Source organism: Dicentrarchus labrax, unplaced genomic scaffold (assembly GCF_905237075.1).
Source record: "Dicentrarchus labrax unplaced genomic scaffold, dlabrax2021, whole genome shotgun sequence".
NCBI classification, from domain to species: Eukaryota; Metazoa; Chordata; class Actinopteri; family Moronidae; genus Dicentrarchus; species Dicentrarchus labrax.
The window spans coordinates 571718-588222 of NW_026136702.1; the positions used below are offsets into that span (position 1 = coordinate 571718).

At 39.5% G+C, this 16505-nt stretch overlaps 1 protein-coding gene across 9 annotated transcripts in view; it reads left to right on the forward strand.

The window, feature by feature from the left end:
- smap1 (small ArfGAP 1) overlaps positions 1 to 16505 on the forward strand; it is a 95575-nt gene that overhangs the window by 31599 nt on the left and 47471 nt on the right. For 3 of the 9 annotated variants that reach the window (XM_051426255.1, XM_051426220.1, XM_051426237.1), the window contains exons 5-6: positions 1119 to 1187; positions 6348 to 6425. In XM_051426255.1, the coding sequence (XP_051282215.1) occupies positions 1119 to 1187; positions 6348 to 6425 (147 nt within the window). The remainder of the gene's footprint in view (positions 1 to 1118; positions 1188 to 6347; positions 6426 to 16505) is intronic. The other 6 variants (XM_051426286.1, XM_051426272.1, XM_051426246.1 and 3 more) reach the window with 5 other exon arrangements.

The following is a 16505-nucleotide window of genomic DNA, read 5'->3' on the forward strand; positions in this document are numbered from 1 at the left end:
AAAACATGAAATATTCTTGACTAAGTAAGCAACAAAGTCAACATCTTTAGGTAGTAGCAGCAGCAGCAGCAGCAGCAGTAGTAGTGTTTAAACCTACCACTTTCCTTCCAGCTCCCATAATAGGACCGCTAACTAGCTCATGGCAGCAGCTAGTACAGTTCACATAAGCAACAGCACACTAGAAAGTGACTCCCTGTGTTACAAGAGAAAGTCTGTGTTGCAACAATCCTCTGATACTTTGGTCCCAGAGACCAGAGGTGTTTAGAACAGAGGTGTTCAGAGGTGCAGCTACTGAACAGAGTTTAATGCTATTGTTCTTTTTCTGCAACTATCCGACTGATTGACTCTTGACTGACGATTAATTCGACTATGAGGGAGCAGCCCTATTTTTATTTATGTATTAGTTACTTAATTGGGACTGTGTGGGAGTGGTTTGATCATATTTGACATTTTAATACTTTCTACCTTTTACACACGTGTGTAACTTCTTCCAATATGGCGCTCAGGGGAATACATGGTTGCTGTCACCATAGACGTATATACATAGACTCTGCATTGACCATTGACATTGACATCCATCAACATTGGACTTTGCAAGAAACAGGCCCGTCTTGCCCGGTCCAGTATGGCGGTGAAGTATCCCAGCAACAGGCCTGAGGGGGTCACCCTGTTTGCTCTCTGTCTCCCACTCCGCAAAACACTCTGATGAACAGAGATATAAAAAACAACCGGTTACTGTTGCTGGTAGACTGCAGAGATCAATTTGAACCTGGTCTCACAGGTCAACGACAGGTTAATGGAGGTCATCCTTGCACTATATAACTGTGTGTGTGTTATTTTGACACCATTCTTTCTGTGCAGCTGTGAGGCTGAATATAACCTCGGCTTGCAGCATCTACTGGAGCAAGGAGGGCCCTACTGTAGCGGAGAAAATCCTCCTTCATTCCCTCTAATTAACTCTGCTCTGTCTCTGCTTCCATTCCTCCCCCTGTGATGCTCTGTCTCCTTACTCTGTTCTCCTTGTTCTTTCTGTCTGTCTCCATGTTTTTTCCCCTCTCCTCTCCACGCCTTGTCTCTGTCTCTGTCTAACCCTCTGTCTGAAATTCTCTGTCTTCCAGCAGAAGTCGTCTGAAGCTGCTCCGCCCTCCACCTCGCCGTCCTCGCAGGCTGACAGGAGCAGACAGGAGGTGCGGGTCTTTCATGGATTCTGTGGTGTGCTGGTGCTTTGCTGTGTTTGTGTTCTGTTGCCTCGTTGCAGAGCTCGCCCTAAACTTTCTCGTCGTCTGCCACTGTGACAGACAGTCGCAGTTTTCATTCTTTAATGACAATGACACATTTAATGGCATTTAATATACAGAGCTTACAGATGATGCATTTATGAGTGCATGGAGAGAAAATAGGATCAGAAGCACCGACCACGTGGCCACTTTTCTTGTCAACGCCACACAAAGCAGATGAATGATTTTGACCTCCTTGTTGCTTCTTGCTTCCTCTGTAACATTAGCTGATAAACGTTATCAGTATTTCTTGCTTGTCATCCTCCACCACACGAGACCCTCTCTTTCTCCTCGTTTATCAACCACATCACAGTTATCGGGCTTTCTAAAGAAACTTCGGACATCATAACAGTTTGTGTATTTTGTGTATGCAGTATCTCAGCATTTAGTCCAACTATTTGAAAACACTGAATTAAATGGTATTTTTCTTTTATGTTTATATAGTTTCTATAGTAAAAAATAAACACACAGACAAAAACAGACAAAGAATTGTATAAAAATATAATCTCTGATGCTTTTTAAAACCAGTAAAATGTGTAAATACTCCGTAATCTCAATTCTGTAAATACTTTTCTAATAAATATTGCAACTTCTGATCAACCCATATCAATCTTAACTTAGCCATGTCCATTTCAGATTTAAGCACCACCCAAGTCTGGTTTAAGCCCCGCCTATTCTAACTACGGATACGAATACAGATGATTTAGTTGGTTCAACGGATTCAGATAGTGGTGTACTCGCTCAACCCTATAAATTAGCCAACATCAATTGGGACGGTGGCCGACCGCCGATAGATCATTAACCCATAAAAAACAGATTATTTCTCTGGCAGTACAGCAGATCCCCTGCTGTCAGTCGACTTATTGTTTGAAGGCTTTATTTAAATGCGGTGTAATGTAAAATACGTCGTAGTTGGGTAAAGCTGTCCAAGCTCAGAGACATCTGTTCCATTTCTTTTTGTCATTTTTCTCAATTAATGTCAGACATATTGCCTAAACGTTCTGTCTCTAATAATAGTAATTAAAAGCGTTTCCAGTCTCTACCGACCATAATCCTTTGCACCTGTGCGTCAGTGCTCCTTCGAGTCGCGCTGGTGCTGAGTGCAGACATGAACTAATTAAATAACCAAAGTTAGAAACACGGCCAACATGATATGTGGAGGAGGATCCCGGCTATAATTTGCTGTGTTTTATGAGTGAGGATCAGATGGGAGTATAATAGCCTGCTAATGCTGCTGGAGCTAATTGGCCAATGCTAGCCTCATTAGCTCGTGGTTAATAGAGTCAGAGACTTGGTGCCTGCCAGAGCCTCAGAGATAATAAACTTGCTGATGGATATGTCAACAAAAATGCAGCCAGAGTGTAGCTTGTGTGCCGTACTATAGATGGTTTAAACAGAATGAGGGCCACTGTCTGTGATACTGTTCTCGGGCTGCAACTAATGATTATTTTATTTATCATTATTATTTGTTTGGTCTATAAAATGTCAGAAAATAGTGAAAAAGGTCTTTAAATGTCTTGTTCTGTCAGTCAAAAACCCAAAGATATTCAGTTTAATATGATTTAAAACAGAGAAAAGAAGAACATCTCTCTCATAGAGTATTTATACTTTATTTACGGACAGGTAAACATAGAACATGTAGTAGGAGTAATGTAATGTATTGTTTGATTTCACTTTTGGTTTAAAATGATCAAATTAATGATATAACAGATTTATTTTGGTAGAGGGTTTCAATATAAAGCCGAACATTTTCATATAAAAGGATAAAATCTGAAAATACACTGGGAAATAAAAGCACAGATATCTTTCCAAAAAGAACAAGAATGAGGATGAGACCAAATTAAATGACGTAAATCTTCTGGAGCCACTTGACAAAATGAGCACGTTACATAAATGTCCTTTTTTTTTATCTTTGCAAAAATAATTTGGAGGAACCTGAAAACATAATTTTCTGCCATTTTTGCATGAAAAATGATTGTAACTGTTTTTTTGTATAATTATCCTTATTTAAATTCATGCTTCCACCACGGATGTTTGCTTACAACCTCTTACCAACAGGCATATATGATAATACCTTCATATAAAGGATGGTATAATATCCGGAGATGGTGTACGGATTACATGAAACATAAACACACAAACAAAACACAAGACATAAAATAAAAGACACATTAATTCATCTTACATGTAACACGTATACCTCTCATCCCAACCCCTCGTATTCTCCATATTTGAGAGGCTGAAAACAGCATTTTCTGCCATATTTGCATTAATAATTACTGTAACAGTGAATCAGTCTAATCAATAAACAGTAGCCATTGTTGCTTCCACTTCTATGGAAACCCATTGCTGCTAATGTGATGGAAAAAAAATATTACGTAAGCCAAACTTTCTCAAAATAATGACTTATTATCACAAAGTCAAGTCATTATTTGAGAAGTTTCTCATTGTAATGACTTACAGAATCATTTTTCTTGTCACATTGGTGGAAATGAGCGTCCATACGTTCCTCTTATTTAAAATCCCTCCCAGAATCTTTAGAAATTCAATTCGAGCCTATATATGTAATAATAATAATAATATATATATATAAATATATATCTGCTGTGGAAAGCCTTGACGTTTGACCCATGCTTTCTGTGTGACAGTTTTTATAATGTGCAGTGTTTTTAATATTCATCCCATTAGTGTAAAGTATAAAACCCACAGAGCTAATGCATTCTCACAGAAGAGCACAAATGATAGTGAGTCAGTGTTCGTTCAGATTTGCGTCACTGTAAATATTGATGATTATGTCGCATTGTTTATTATGTCCTCAAGACAAATAACCATCTCCGAATAAATAACTATAAATACACAAAGAGCCAGTAAAGTGATTGCATTGAGAACAGAGACAGAAACAGGCTGCCATTGTTACCATAATGGCGAGATTGTAGGCTTCACCCGCTAAGCTAAAGCTTTTCTCTTTGGCATCCTGACAGTCATTAGCTAAAGCCTGTTGGTGGCTGGCATCAGCACCGGCTCATTTACATACAACAAAGCAAGAGACATCCATTAACCTGAAAACACTACATCAACTCTCCGTATGCTAATAATGTGTGCACATTAAAAGTGCATTGTGAGTGCATTAAAATCACATTAAGGAACGAGATCTAATTGTTTTCAACCTGCCATGAGGTACAGCAAATCTTTACTATTAGGCCTCATGTTTCCTCCTACAGAATATAATGGTTGTCGAATGGTGATTTAATGAAGAACAGTGGCGTCTTTCTGCATGCTTAAGCAGTATTACATGACAATTATGGTATTGCAGGACAGACGCATGTTAGTTATCACCGTGGCTACGTTTACATGTGTGAAAAAGACACTATTCCTACTAAGCTGTTTACAATTGAAAATAAATATTCCACTAACGTTCTCGTTTACATGCAGCTGTGCATACTCCAATTAATCAAACTGTTAAAGACACACTGCACGCCTGGAATTAAGTCCTTTTTTAGGGCAAGGCCACTTTGGTCTTTGATAAATACAAATTTATTGGAGCATTGCAGCCAAAATGTAGGACACCAAAACTACTGAACAGTATATAAAGTCCATACAAAGTTAGCTCGACCTTAATACAGCAGCAAAATGCATCATTAATGAAGCAGTAATAATAATCCAAAAACATCATATATAATAGTGATAGTCAAGTAAATGTTGCTATAATTCTTACATACTTTTACCTTGAAAAGGAAAACTTATTATAGCAGTAATGTCACATAAACACTGTATTAAACTTTAGCAAACACACACAGTAACTATTATACTGCAACCTGAGCTCTTCTACTCACTTTATGGCCAACTGAAGCAGTATTTTTCCCTTAAGGCACTCCTTTTCTATCATTGAGTAAACTAAGTGACATATTTTATAGATATTTCATATTATATTCAGTAACAACAGTAACAGCAGAGAACAACTGAACCCAAACAGTGAACACAATCACTGCAGGAAGTTTGTGTAAAATGGATTTTAAGCAGATTATTTCCTTTTTATCCCGTTCTCTGTCCGTACTGTGCATCATTCACACTTAATAGGCTTCTTTTCTGACAGATTCAGTGTTTACTTCTCCCTGACCCTTGCCCTATTGTCCTATTAGTTCTTTGTTGTTTTAACTACACACTTTTCTAATGCAGGACGAGGCTGTCTTTAAAGTTTAGGATATTAATCGTAACTGTAAAAGTAACTCGTTTTCTTACACTCCTTAAAATCAAGGGGGTAGGACCCCCAGGTTGGGAACAACTGGATTAAAGTAACCAAACTACCCGTCTGTTAACGTTACACCAAATCTCGTGCTGCTGTTGACGTGCAGACAGACGACAGACACTGGGAAACATGATTTATGTAGTTTAATGAGGAAATCCGCAACTTTCATTTTAGGACACAACGGCCAGTTCCAAACAGGGCAATGCCAAACTGGCAGTGTGGGTAGTTCATTTCAGAAGAGGAATCCACGGCGGTATATTTTCTTCCTTTTCCTTCCTTCCTTCAAGCTGCAGTGATGTTGTCCCTTGTAGTAAAAGTAGAACAGCTGCTGTGCAAATGCAGCCTCCCTTTCATTCATTCACATACTTTCTTGAAACATTTGAACATATATTTTTTATTAATTCTTTATTTTTTATTATTTCAATTATTTCATAATATTTAAAAATATGTTTCTCCTTCTGTAGTTGTGCATGTATCTCTGCTTCAGCCTTTCAAACTGTTGGTTTGGTTTGTTTACAACGTACAGTGAGACGCATATTCCAAATTCTTCTAAAACCTGAATAATATCGGCATATCCCACATGTCTTAAATAATAACTAGGAATATCCAAATGTGGAATATTGTCATATTTAGAACAATAGTGGAAGATGAGTGTGTGTGTGTTGTGTGTGTGTGTGTGTGTAAAGGTAGTCAGTGATCGACGTAATGTATCTATACTGTTGAGTCTAGATACATGAATACATTTCTGAGTAATAAACATATTCAGATTCAGTGTGTTTTATATACGCCACTGTCTTACGTCATCTTTTCTCCTTTCTTCACAGAAGGAGCGTGAAAAGAAAAAAGAGGAGAAGAAGAAAGAGAAGGATGTTGATAAAGTGGAGAGACTCAACAACACAAAGGTAATCTTTACAAGTAATCTGGCATAGGTTAAAGTTGTAATCCTTGATTCAGTGTCACCTGTGGTTACCACGGTATCAGCAGGGTGGCAGATGTCCCAGAATTCTTGAGGCAGCAAACACTAGTTGAGCAGTTGTAATGAAGAAGTCGGTCAGTCTGATTTCATGCTGCACATGGCAACAGTAGTTTCCCAAAATGACCGTTTGTAGATGCATTTTGACGAATAATTGTCAGCGCTGACCTCAGTGACAAATACACTGTTTCCTGTGAGTACTTCACAATAAAAGCCACCCCGTATTTTGCTAGTTGAACCCTTTTAATGTGGCGCGCGATGTACTTAGTCTCCCGTGTGAAATGTCTTCTTGTTACAGTTCGATGTTTGATGATGTCTGTGCAGTTTGACACTTGGGGATGTCTTAATAATTTGTAGTGGGCTGTGAGAGAAAGAAACCCTGATGTATTCTGAAGTGGTCCTTTATGCGTTTTGGTCCTGGACTTCCTTGTTTGACTGTAATGTTCATTGACCCAGCTGCGTAAATACATTTACATAATACATATATATATATAGCTGCACAGTTCCACGACACGGTGCCTTACAACAGCCACACAGTAGTTACTGTCATCAAACAGCACATGAAGAGTTTCTGACCTTGAACTCAAGTTAATTCAAGACTCATAAAGAGCCACTGCCGTCAAGTGACGTCGGAAACTGTCCTCATGAACTCCGATACTCAAACGGGATTGTGGTAACCCGATTGGGCTTTTCTACCTTAACAGAAGTAGCACTTTACCTGGGGTTCAGTGTCTTATCCAAGGTCTAGTCTAGGTCAAGTCTAGACTCTAGAATGAAAATACATTTGGTTACGATTTAAAAAAAAGGAGTATGTTAGTTTCTACCCTCTTTGTCTACTGATCACAAACTAATGTGCACATCTTGGCTTTCAGTAGCTGATGTTTTCGTCTCTAAGAGACTTTGAATTCGGCTTTCGCCATGAAATCTGGCCTTTAATGACAAGAAGAGAAGTAAAGGAGGCTGGGGCCCACTCGCATTGATCATGCCTTACTTGCGTCGATGTTTGTTTGTCGTGAAGGCCAGAAAGAGGACAAAGAGAAAATGCTGCTTTCTTTATGTGTGTGTCGGCGTGGTGTTGAATGAATGCGTGATGTGTGACAACAGGGAGGCTGAGAGTCTGTGCAGTCGCTCCACCTCTGCTGCACCAACCGAACCCTCCAGGGAAGCTCCTCATAAACATTCATGTTGTTCACAGATGCTTCAGTTCTGCTCCACGCGTCGTGTGGATCATATCCCACGCACAGCAGCTTAAACATGTGAACCATGTTTCAAAAAACTATGATATTATAATTTATATATATATATATGTGTGTGGTGGATACTGTCACTTCAGCTGCTTCATATACGTTTCCAGCATGTCTGTAAATGATATGTTACTCTCTGAACACTTCTTGTCTTTCAAAGAAATGTGGCATGTCACTCAGAGTAAAAAGTGAAGCCCTTGCTGCTGGCAGATTTAGATAAATTTAGCTTTTTTTTTCAAAATAGACTGTTCACGCTCACTGCGCCGGAGAAAGATGCCCCGACATCATGAAAGAAGACTTGCGTAACAAGTTGTTATTCAAAATAAAATCTGGGAATTGATGGAAAGATAAATGAAAGACAAAATGACTGCTATTTGCCAAGATAAGTGTTTTTTTAAGTAAGTGACTGATGCGTTTAGAACTCCATCAGACTGAACCGGCAGAGGTGTGTGTGTGTGTGTGTGTGTGTGTGTGTGTGTGTGTGTGTGTGTGTGTGTGTGTGTGTGTGTGTGTGTGTGTGTGTGTGTGTGTGTGTGTGTGTGTGTGTGTGTGTGTCTGTGTCTGTGTGTGTGTCTGTGTCTGTGTCTGTGTGTGCGCGCGTGCGTGTGTGCCTTTAACTGAGCGTATGTGTACACATGCCAGGGCTTTGGTATGTGTTCATGCATATCTATACTGTGTGTGCTTGCATTTGTGAGGAGAGAGGGGGGAGATGGGTGGGTGGGGGAGCACTGAAGGAGTGACTGTGTGTGTTTCTGGGTCATGGTTAGTAAATTCAGAGTATTTCCATGGCCTGCGAAGCGGTGAGGGAATAATGTAGCTCTCAGGGGGGTGTGTGTGTGTGTGTGTGTGTGTGTGTGTGTGTGTGTGTGTGTGTGTGTGTGTGTGTGTGTGTGTGTGTGTGTGTGTGTGTGTGTGTGTGTGTGTTACCTCTACAGGGAAATGGAATGAAGGCTGTGGGCAACCGAACCCACTGAGAGTGAAATGTGCTCTGTGGCATTAACATTCCTTACTCTACCTCCATCTGCCCATAAACTCTATAGACTCCATTAAAATACACTGTCACTGTCTTTTTCATTTCCATTGCACTATTTCTGTCCTTCAATCTGTACATTTATTGTCCAGGTGAAATGGAAAAATGTCATTGTTCATTCCCAGTGAACACAACCTCCGAGACGGACAGGAATTACGTGAATGTGTGGAAGCAATTAGCTCTCTGATTGGATAATATAATTAACACGTTTAGGTCTTCAACAACAATACATAAAAATGTAAAAAAATAAATGTTATTCATTTCCAAATCGTTTTCTGTCAAACCACAGGGAGCCACCAGTGAGGGTATAAAGAGCCGCAGGTTGCCTACCGCTGTGCTAGCTGAATGTTTTGTTCATGAGGTGACAGCTGACAGACAGTGTGGATTAAGATTTTTTTTCGGAGCTTGAGAATGACGTCCCCTATGAACCCCCCCCCGCCATCAACAAACGCACAATGAAGCATCTGGTGTCAGAGTCGCAACTCTCTCGTGTCTGAGTTTGTCTCCATGCACCTTCAGTTTACCTTCATGTCTGTGGCATCATATTGTCTCCACAGCTGGTGTGAAGTGGCGTCAAAAGCAATCAGCATGTGATTATTCCCAATCGATGAAAATGCATTTACCTCCAGACTCTCTGTGTACTGTTGCACCGTCTTCCCATATGAACCCACAAACAGAGGCTTTCACTGCTAGCTGTTATGTGTCTGCTGTCGCTGCATTAAAGTGGTTAAGATGGATTAATTCAGCCTCAGGCTTCACTGGCATTCAACCGATCAATCAACACACAGTTTGATTATTTGACTTTAAATAAAAGCTTAAAAATACAAAGGATGTAAATAACAAGAAAAATCAACACATAAATGAGCTGTGCATCTTCTCTTTAGTCTGTATACACATCTTGGATGCGGTGGTCGATGGTAGCACAGATGTCCCGTTCCACAGCGTTGCAGTGGCAGCTATCTCTGTTGGGCGTATATTAAAAGTATTAATTTGTTTGGAAATGTGTGTTACTCCTCTATTGCTCAACAGCGCTCCCTCAACCTTACTTAATAAAAATAAGCTCTTTCGATTGGGGTTTTAGTAATAATTTAAGACTTTTCATAATATTTCTCATTCTTCATTTCAGATTTATTTTAAAAGGAATAAGCACTGAAAATATTTAAATTGACAAATTGAATCCTACTGTAATGAAACCATGCCTTTAGTGTCTCCTGTGGACGTTCAAAGGAAGAAAAACAAATTTTCAGCTTTTTTTTCATTCATTTTCGTTAATTTTCATTAACTAAAAAATTCAAATTGAATTCAAATTACCTGCTGCTTCATCTTCTACTTACACTGCAATCCTACATGCAAAATGGAGGTTACATAAGAAGGAAATGAATTTGAAACTTCCATCAGTTTCGCCTCAATCTGTGAGGCGAGGAGAGTGCAGCAGCAGTTTAGAGTCACTCAGACAGAGTCGCTGTATAAAAGGAGAAACCGCAGCTGCCTCACGGTCCTGCTGTGTGTTAGCAGGGTCTCTTTACTCTCCTGGACATGTGTGATGACCCTTGTTGTCTCATCTTGTGTGCTTTGAATTTACCCGTCTCTCTGCTGGCTCTGCAGGTGGTTGTTGAGGTAACCTGTAACACCCTGTCACAGGCAGACGTGACCAATGGGTAGAGAATACTGCTGTAAACAAGACAAGTGACAAATGCTGCAGCCAAACAAGCATCACGGCTGCTGACTTGGTGCTTGCTGGGTTTTTTTATAAAGAATTGGTACTCATGGTTCGTTAAATGCTAACATGCTCACAATTAGGATTTCAACATGCTGTTGTAATGTAACCATGGTAAAAGGGTAATGTTTACTGTAGTTAAGGTCTTAGTTTTGCGTGTAAGCATGCTAACATTCAACGTTTATTGTTAATTATTATTCATTAATTCATTAGTAGCCAACCATAACAACAGTTTTAGTTGCAAGCCAGCACTGCACCAGCCGAGTTAAACAAGTGGTTCCAAAGAGATGAATTATCTGTTGAGAGCAGTGAGCATCCAGCATCAGAACAGCAAACACATACAGAGTTGGACCTTCACCACTAACCTGGCACTCCTCCACCGATTCCTGAGAGAGAGAAAGGAAGAAAGACTCTGCCTTGAATCTGAAATCAGGAGGTTGCAGCCTCTCAGATGACCTGCAGATACACATTGATGGATGTGTGTGTTTGCGTTGGTGATGCATGTATCAAGAATGTTTGTATCTGTGCGTGTGTGCTGGCAGAGATATGTGGCCTCCTTTTCTTCCACCTTATCAGCTGAGCTCCTGCTGTCGATGAGCCCCAGTGTCAAGGAGATATTTGAGGACATTTCTGGCGCGTGTGAAAGAGAGAGACTTGTTAGTCTAAGTGTATGCTGACGTGCTGAAAGCGGTTTAATCTCCAGTATAGCAGGAAACATGCTGACAGCCATGTTTTTCTCTGTCTCTGTCTTTCTCTCTTTCCTCTCTTCCTTTTCCCTCGACTCCTCGTCTCACTCTCACTCCTCCTGTTTTTACCCATCAGTCCGATCTGTGTGTCCTTTTCCCCCCTCGCTCTCATGCAAAGACCATCATGTACCACCATGACATGTAACATGTAACATCATCTCTTTCATCTTAGCATGTAGATATTGTACTGTACATATCTGCAGAGGAGAGACACACACACACACACACACACACACACACACACACACACACACACACCACCACTCACTCACTCCTCCTCACTCACTCACTCCCTCTCTCTCTCTCTCTCTCTCTCTCTCTCTCTCTCTCCCTCACACTCACACACACACACACACACACACAATGGTTTCAGGATGAAACAGTCCTCTCTTCTTCAGAGAGGTTTACACAAGCAGTGCTTAAGCTTTTCTTTTTCTTGGCTTTTATTAAATTCAAACAAAAAAATATGGCGCCAGCTACTGAACTAATTTCGCAGACGTAATTCTGAAGGAGGCGAGCATTTGATGTTACAGCAGTCCAGTGAAACCCAGAGATTGTGATGATTAGAGATAATGATGCGTGCACGGTGCGCGTCTTAAATCTGGAAATCTGGGAGGAAATTAGATTCAGTTTAGGTTGTGGATTTCTGACACTGCAGTATTTATAGGTCAAGTAACTATCTGATCTAGTGGTTAGTAAATGTTGCTCTCAGAAACGTCACTGGCTGGTTTTAAAGTCTAGTTGAGCAGAACTAGTCCAACCTGGGAACCTTCAGGGACCCCTTTTCTATCATTTAGTGGACTAACATCCTCTGACATATTTTATGGTTATTTCATATTAAATTCAAAACTGTACATTAAACCCAAACTGTGAACTCAGTAACTGCAGGAAGGTTGTGTAAAACGAGAGATTTGGATGAATTTTGAGCAGATATTCTGTTTAGGGAACTTTTAATAAATTTCTCTGTCTGTATTATATTTTTTGTATTAAATCTTTAAATTAAAACAATCATACAGACTATAAACAACTTACTTTACATTGCATTTACTTTTTTCATAAAAGTGAACCAAATGCTGAGATATAGGTTTACTGTCTATATTTTTGTTGTTGTAGCTCACCTCAAAATTGAGAAGGCCACGCAACCCCACATGTAGCTTTGGCGACCCCTAGTGGGGGTCCCGACCCACAGGTTGAGAACCACTAGTCTAGAGCACAACCGGTATGGTTCTTTTGAGACCGATACGATACTGGTTTTAGAGCATTAAAGTTCACCCTTTACTGACATGGTGGTCAATAGTCAAACTTTGAACTGGAATGATAATAGACCAGTTTTAACGTATAACTTTATTAAAATGCTTTAATATACACTGTAACAAGATAAGTTATATTAACTCAAAAACAGTTAATGTCATCCTCTCTCGTCTCACACAATTCCCGTTCAGCTGATCTTATCTTAAGTCTGAAGCGGTGGTCTAAACTTAATCAGGTATCATGTTTTGCCTTCCACCTCCACTCTTCTACCCCACTGTTTTCCTTATATTAGATTATATTAGATTACATAACTTTTAGATCTGAAATGAGCACAGACAGAAAATGAATCAGCAACTATTTTTATAATTGATTAACTGTAATTTTTGGCAAAAAATCCTCACAAATCACTGGATCCAGCTCCTTCAATGTGAGGATCTGCTGCTGTTCTTCATCATATAATGTAATATCTTTGGGTTTAGACATTAATGCAAGTGTCAAATATCTTGTGTTGGTTTGTTGGACAAAACAAGACATTTGAAGACGTTACCTCGGACTCTGGGATCGAGCATTTTACACAATGTTCTTACATTTTATACTGAAAACAATGAATCAGTGGATGGAGAGAATAATCTGTTGATTAATCAAGAAAATAATTGTTAGTTACAGCCCTGATGACTTTATAAATCCCCAGAGGGAGGCTCGATTGTCGTCCATGAACAACAAAATGTACTAAGACCAACAGATACTGAAGTCAGAGAGATCACTAAAGAAAATAAATGACATACTGCCACTACAGAGGAGTGTGTAGCTCAGGAGCCAGTTAATGAGAAAGAATAAATACCATTCATCAATTAATAAAAGGCAGATCACAAGTGATTCCCTTTGTATTCTGTCTAACAAAATATACATGCAGTGTAACAAAGGGTTGATTAAAATGTGCAACTCCAACTGAGTATGTGGACGTATTATTTATAGCATATAGCGGTTTGTCCTAATGAAATAAAAATAAATGCTGTAGCTGTAAGACTCAGTTGGCTCTGCCTCATAAGACTTTTAATTCAGAAAATGATTGAAGCATTCATTATTTCTCTGCGGTTTGTGCTGCAGTGTTGGTAGGGGGTTATTTGGGTTTTGATTGCCCATCCGTTTGTGTTTTGATTACAGTTTAATTTTAGTTTTGGTGCAGCTTGTGTTCGGCTCATCGACTGGTAAAATTTGGGTGTGTACTAGTGTGTGTATGCGAGGATGGGGGAATAAATTGCAGAAGTTTTGTGATGATTTTGTGACGTTTAGAGACTGACTTTGACCAGACCTGTAGTACTGGTGCAGGTGAAATAGTACGTATAGTAAGTCATACCATAGCCGTGGATGCTTTTACTCTGGATGAGACTAACAACTAAATGCTTCAAATCTGAAAATGTAAAGATTAGTGTGGTGTATTGGCAAGAATCGACGTCACCCATCGGTTTGTGGAGTGCCGCTTTTAAGCCTTGAGTTTGCCGTTATGGTCGTCGCAATGACCGTCTGAGTTTGGGGTGAGTTTGGTGCGTTGAGCTGGATGTACTCACTGAGAATAAGCTGTCTATCACAAGGTAGCCCAGCCCTAAAGCATACCCTGCTTTATGGTCTATTTTACTCTAAATGCCTAATTTCTCCATAAGACTGAATGATATTGATGTGTTATTGCAGTCAATGGAGCTGCCCCCTGCTGGCCTTTACATAGAATGCAGGTTTAAGACACTTTAGCGTCGACTTCACTTCACAGACCGAGAAGCTCTGTCCTTTATATATATATATTGTCAGTGGTTATGACAGTGTATATATAACGCTACATATTGCAATACACTGTAAGCAAGGCAATATTTTGTAATTAATTTTAGGAAAACATGAAGAACAACATATGCATAAAATCTGAGTTAAAAAAAACATTCTGTTGTGTGGGCAAAGGAATTACCATAAACAAATTAAGAAAATAGCAGTGTTACATAAACAGTGTATACTTATCTTGCTTTAAAGCTTGACTTTCTGTTTTTGTATGCATGCCAGTTTTTAATTTCTCTCAAGTAGTCAGTAAAATACAAATCAATAGTGTTTTTGACAATCAATACAGTATCACAAAGCACAGCATGGTGATATCAATAGTGTATAGATATTTTCTTCCTTCAGATGTCGACCTTTACTTGAGTTTGCACAGTGAATCATTATGAGTTATTCAGTAAGAATTCAACTCACTTACCTCATTATTTCAGCAGGGTCTGCCTTATTTTTCTGTTGTCTGTGTATCTGTGTAGAGCAGGTTTCAGCATTGATGAGATAAACTGAATAAAATAAAGAAAGCCTAGATGTTCTTTTTGGATGCTGACCTCTTGGATCTAGTGAACATTCACTACAGTAAAGTATTGCTAATGAGGCCGTGATACAGCCAAAGCACAGTGGGCTGTACAGTTATACTGATCAGGTAATTGCAGAAATAGATGGTGCATTGCTCTTAGGAAGGTTGTATTTGCCTAAAACACGTCGATTTTATAATTGGTGCTGCCTTTTTTTTACTTCTTTAATCAAGTGTACTTAAGTGTAGAGTTTTTCCCAAGTGCACTGTAACACAGGTGTTCAGACAGATGTTAGACAGTGTCGTCCCTTGACGGCACGTCAATCCGGTGTTACAGTGATTGAAACTTGCACGCCATACCATATCTCAGCATATCTGACCGTAGTCTCACTTGTGCTTGAATCTTAACAACGACAAGGACTAAACGGGAAAACGGGAGTCTAGAAAGATAGAGAGAGAGAGTCCGGTCACACAATGTAAAGGTGAGATGTGATTGGATCAATATTGTAGATGGGGGCGAAATAGGAAAGTACAGCTGCTTGAAATGTGTCTTCAGATCAGAGAAGGTAAAGGAAATTGTAAGTGTTTGGAAATGTTTACCTTTATTAAACAGCCCAGTAACCTTGATTGGACCTTGGTATGGTTGATAGAGGTGTCCGTGTAGGAGGTTGTGTAGGAAGCCAAAGTTTGCCAACCATAATCCAAAAACCCTAAACATACCTTAACCATAGTTTATTTGTCATTGTAACACAGACTTTCTCTTCTGTTCTGTTGTTCACTGTTTATATTATTATATTAGATTACATTAGGTAACTTTTAGGTCTGAAGTGGGTAGTATATCACTATTTTGATATTCGATTAACCGTAATAATCACTGGATCCAGCTCCTCCAATGTGAGAATTTGATGCTGTTCTTCCTCATATATGACAGTTTATTTAATATCTTTGGGTTTAAACATTATTCTAAGTGTCAATTGTCTTGTTTTGGCCGGTCCGACAATATTCAAGTTGGAAATAACCAACACAACACTTAGCCAGCAGCAACACTGATGTGACCCAACAGGTAAATATCAGCTGCTGATATTAATGAATACCATCTTCTTTGATGATAGGCAGATGTCGATAACGATGCTCAGCGGATATATCGGTGCATCCCTAGCTTTTACCATTTCTTAGTATCAGTGTTCATTAGTTCTCCGCAAAGCAGTTGTCACTGGATTGGTCCCGCCTGCTGTACCTTAAAAAACCGTCTTCTGTCCAATAACTTCAATGTGTTCTACAGACGTCACATAACTCAGCTCCTTGTGATGCTGTGGATGGATGTTTTTTTTAACTGTTCCTCTGACAACCAGGAAATGAAATCCCCCCATCTAACCGTGGCCTGCCCGGGAACTGGGGCATCTATCGCAACTTTTCAGACCTCTAAATGTGAAAGTTGCTCGATGTAGAGATCCTCCCAGATTGCCGTGTACTGATGTTGTGTACTACTAAATATGCCAAATACATTTGGAAGGAAACGTAAGTGCTGCCTAGATGATAGTCACTGGCAACGTTTTGTTTTTCAAGTCCAGGCAACTAAACTTAACTTTTAGTTCAGGTTAGGGAAAGTTTGTAGTTTTGGTCAAATATTGTAAAAGTCTTTAACCATGTTTTGTACAAGTGTTGAGATCTAGTGGTGTTTATCCTTATCCT